At 43.4% G+C, this 3,089-nt stretch overlaps 1 protein-coding gene across 1 annotated transcript; it reads right to left on the reverse strand.

Annotated features, from left to right (window-relative positions):
• Positions 1 to 590: 590 nt before the first annotated feature.
• On the reverse strand, positions 591 to 2,570 carry LOC147981073 (uncharacterized). Its single transcript, XM_087517026.1, has 4 exons — positions 2,427 to 2,570; positions 2,035 to 2,340; positions 1,841 to 1,952; positions 591 to 631 (listed from the first exon to the last, which is right to left on the reverse strand). The coding sequence occupies exons 1-4, from the start codon at positions 2,568 to 2,570 to the stop codon at positions 591 to 593; spliced, it is 603 nt and encodes a 200-aa protein (XP_087373152.1).
• Positions 2,571 to 3,089: the final 519 nt, after the last annotated feature.

Below are 3,089 nucleotides of genomic sequence, written 5' to 3' on the forward strand. Positions count from 1 at the left end.
TAATTTTTGTTTGCTTGTGTAGAGTATAACTTTGTATTTTAAAAAGGATCCTCCACTTATTTTTCTAGACTCGAAAAGAACGCTCAATGACATTGCGTAGTCTAGAATGAGTGTAGTTGAAGTGCTCTTTTTTACCTCTCGGCATGGTGCCTTGATGGAACTCTTGGAAATGGTACTTCTGTCCCCTATATGGTGCAAGATAATCCGCCTTGTTGGGGTAGCCCGAGTCAACAAGATAAAAAAATTCCTATTGATGGCAATGCATTTCAGTCAAAGTCAATGTCAATGTATACACAATTCAATAATGTACTGAATGTGAAGTATGGTACCTGGAGGTGGATGAGGAAACTTGTGACTAAACCGACTAAGGGCATCCTTGAAGGGCCTCATATCATGAACCGATCCAGGCCACCCGGCAAGAACGAAAGTGAATCTCATGTCGAAATCACATAAAGCCATAACATTCTGACTACCGTAGCCATGTCTGTTTACGTACTGCGGAATCTTGGTAGGTGGCACCACAACTTGCACATGAGTCCCATCTATTGACCCAATACGGTCATTGAACCATGGATGCCACTGAGCATTTCTTAACCTTTCATGCGCAACTCTGAATTCAGGATCTCGTGGCTTAATTATGTTAGCCGAAAGCTTAACCACACAATGCAATACTTTGTCAAACTTCCTAACAACTGTCTCCATGGACCTTACAAAATGATTCTCACTCTGCCTAATGGACTGGTCATCTCCCACCATCCATAAAAACGCAGCTAGAGCCTCAACTGATGACATCTTCTTAGTAGACTTCAGCCCATAAGAATCCACTAGCAAATTATGTAGTTTATGAAACATAGGTGGATACATCCTAAACATTTTATAGCAGTTTGTTCTGTGTCCCAGAGTTCCTAGTACCCATTCATAGCCGGACTCTTTAGCTTTTAAAATCCTCCTTTCCCCCTTATCCATGAAACGCTCAATGTAATATGAACCAAACATTTGGACGATCATACCTATATTGTTGAGCCTTTTCCGCCTCAACTGGAGTAGTGCTAGCACTCTATTTCTCCTTACATCTTCCTCTTCCTCATCACTAGAGTCCTCATCAATACTCTCCTCTTCACTGGACTCATCAATACTATCACCATCACTAGAGTCATCCTGCAACATATGAATTATGTTCAACACATAGTAATTAGGCGCACATAGCAATTCAAAACATAAAGGGTCCACATAGCAATTCAAAACATAAAGGGTCCACATAGCAATTCAACACATAAAGGGTCCACATTAGCCTAACTCATCATAGGAAACATGACACAATAGGAGACACTGGATACATGACAACCTAGCTAAGACTCATCTTCGGCATACATCTTCTTTGCTTTGCACCATATCTTCAACCATATGAGCCTAGCTTGAGGGGTCTTCATGTTCTGGAAGACAAACCTGTTGTGTTTGTCCTTGAATAAGTCACATGCTACAAAGTACTCAATCGACTCCTCTGCTGCCCCACACTCAATGGCAAGTTGCTGACATGTAGCTACTTCTACCTTACGCTCCTCACTTCTCTTTGCCTTTTCTTTGCCTTGGTCGACAATTGCCTGTAATATAGTGTTTGATGTCTCAGCTTCCTTGTCCATTCTGGTGGTGATCTCCTTCAAAGTCCTCAAAAATGGACCCTTAGTTTTGCCATTCTCCATGTTCATTTTGATTTTCTTTAAAGGACTACTTGTTGTACTCCTAAAATCAACTGAGCTGGTACCCCTCTTGCGGGTATTGGTACTCATTGGACTGCCATCCTCATCATCATCGTCGTCGTTTGCCTCTGTATCATTTGCTGGACCAGGTACGTAAGCAGAAGTACCATCCACAGCTACCTCATGAAATATCTCATGCAACAGTCCAATGTACTCAGGGTTACCCTTTCTAAATTTCTTGATATTTGGTCTACTCTGCAAAATAGTATTTGTACAACATTAGCATATGTCTCCATTTCTTATGTACTTGTCATTGAAAAAGCTTTAGTTGTCGTACCTTTATCTCCCTCTCGCACCAAGCTGTAGTTTTCGTAACTTCTCCATGTTTGTCGCGGCCGCATCCAGTTTGTTTCTGCAACCATACCCAATCATTGTACACACCCTTCAGGTTCTGGATTTTGTTCTTCACTTCCCTCTCTGGATGCCACAATTTTGTCTTTTGATAATATTTCTCCTTAATATTTTTGTAACCCTGACTGGTCCAAACTTTAGCAGTAAAATTGCCATCCTCTATCTCCTCACAAGCTAACTCACACAAAATGTACGTATTTTCGTCGGTCCAATTAGCCTTGCTTTTTGGCATCTAAAAGAAATATGCATAAGTAAACAGCCTAAATCTCTTTGTTTCAAAGAAATGGTGTGAGCAGAATTTCAAAGAAAATTGTATACCTTCCTATGCTGGTTCAGCGTGTTCTCATCTTCATCTTCATCTTCTTCGATGCCGTCATCATCATCCACCGGAATCGGCGCTACCTGCGGCTGCCTGCCGGTGCCCGCGCCATTTGAACCCCCACGACGTGCAACAACTCGCATGGCAGCAGCATCACCTCCCCCCGGCACCACGACGGCCTTTGTCGGTGTCAAAACCGGCAGATCTCGGGTAGGGGGTCCCAAATTGTGCGTCTAAGGTCGATGGTTGCAGGAGACGGGGGACACGATGTTTACCCAGGTTCGGGTCCTCTCTATAGAGGTAATACCCTACTTCCTGCTTGATTGATCTTGATGAATATGAGTGTTACAAGAGTTGATCTACCACAAGATCGTAATGGCTAAACCCTAGAGGCCTAGCTTGTATGACTATGGTAATGAATGTCCTATTCGGACTACGCCCTCCGGTTTATATAGACACCGGAGGGATCTAGGGTTACATAGAGTTGGTTACATAGGAAGGAATCTTTATAGTTGATCGCCAAGCTTGTCTTCCACGCCAAGAAGAGTCCAATCTGGACACGGGTAGAGTCTTTGGCCTTCATGTCTTCGCAGCCCATCAGTCCGGCCCATGGATAACAGGCCGGACGCCCGAGGACCCCTTAGTCCAGGACTCCCTCAGTA

This window comes from Triticum urartu, chromosome 3A (assembly GCF_056163025.1).
Source record: "Triticum urartu cultivar PI428250 chromosome 3A, HENAU_Tu73, whole genome shotgun sequence".
Lineage (NCBI taxonomy): Eukaryota > Viridiplantae > Streptophyta > Magnoliopsida > Poales > Poaceae > Triticum > Triticum urartu.

Coding starts and splice junctions, on each gene's coding strand:
- LOC147981073 (XM_087517026.1), bottom strand. CDS start 2,570: ATGCGAGTTGTTGCACGTCGTGGGGGTTCAAATGGCGCGGGCACCGGC. Junction 2,341..2,426: donor CGCTGAACCAGCATAGGAAG/GTATACAATTTT, acceptor TATTTCTTTTAG/ATGCCAAAAAGCAAGGCTAA. Junction 1,953..2,034: donor GGTGCGAGAGGGAGATAAAG/GTACGACAACTA, acceptor ACTATTTTGCAG/AGTAGACCAAATATCAAGAA.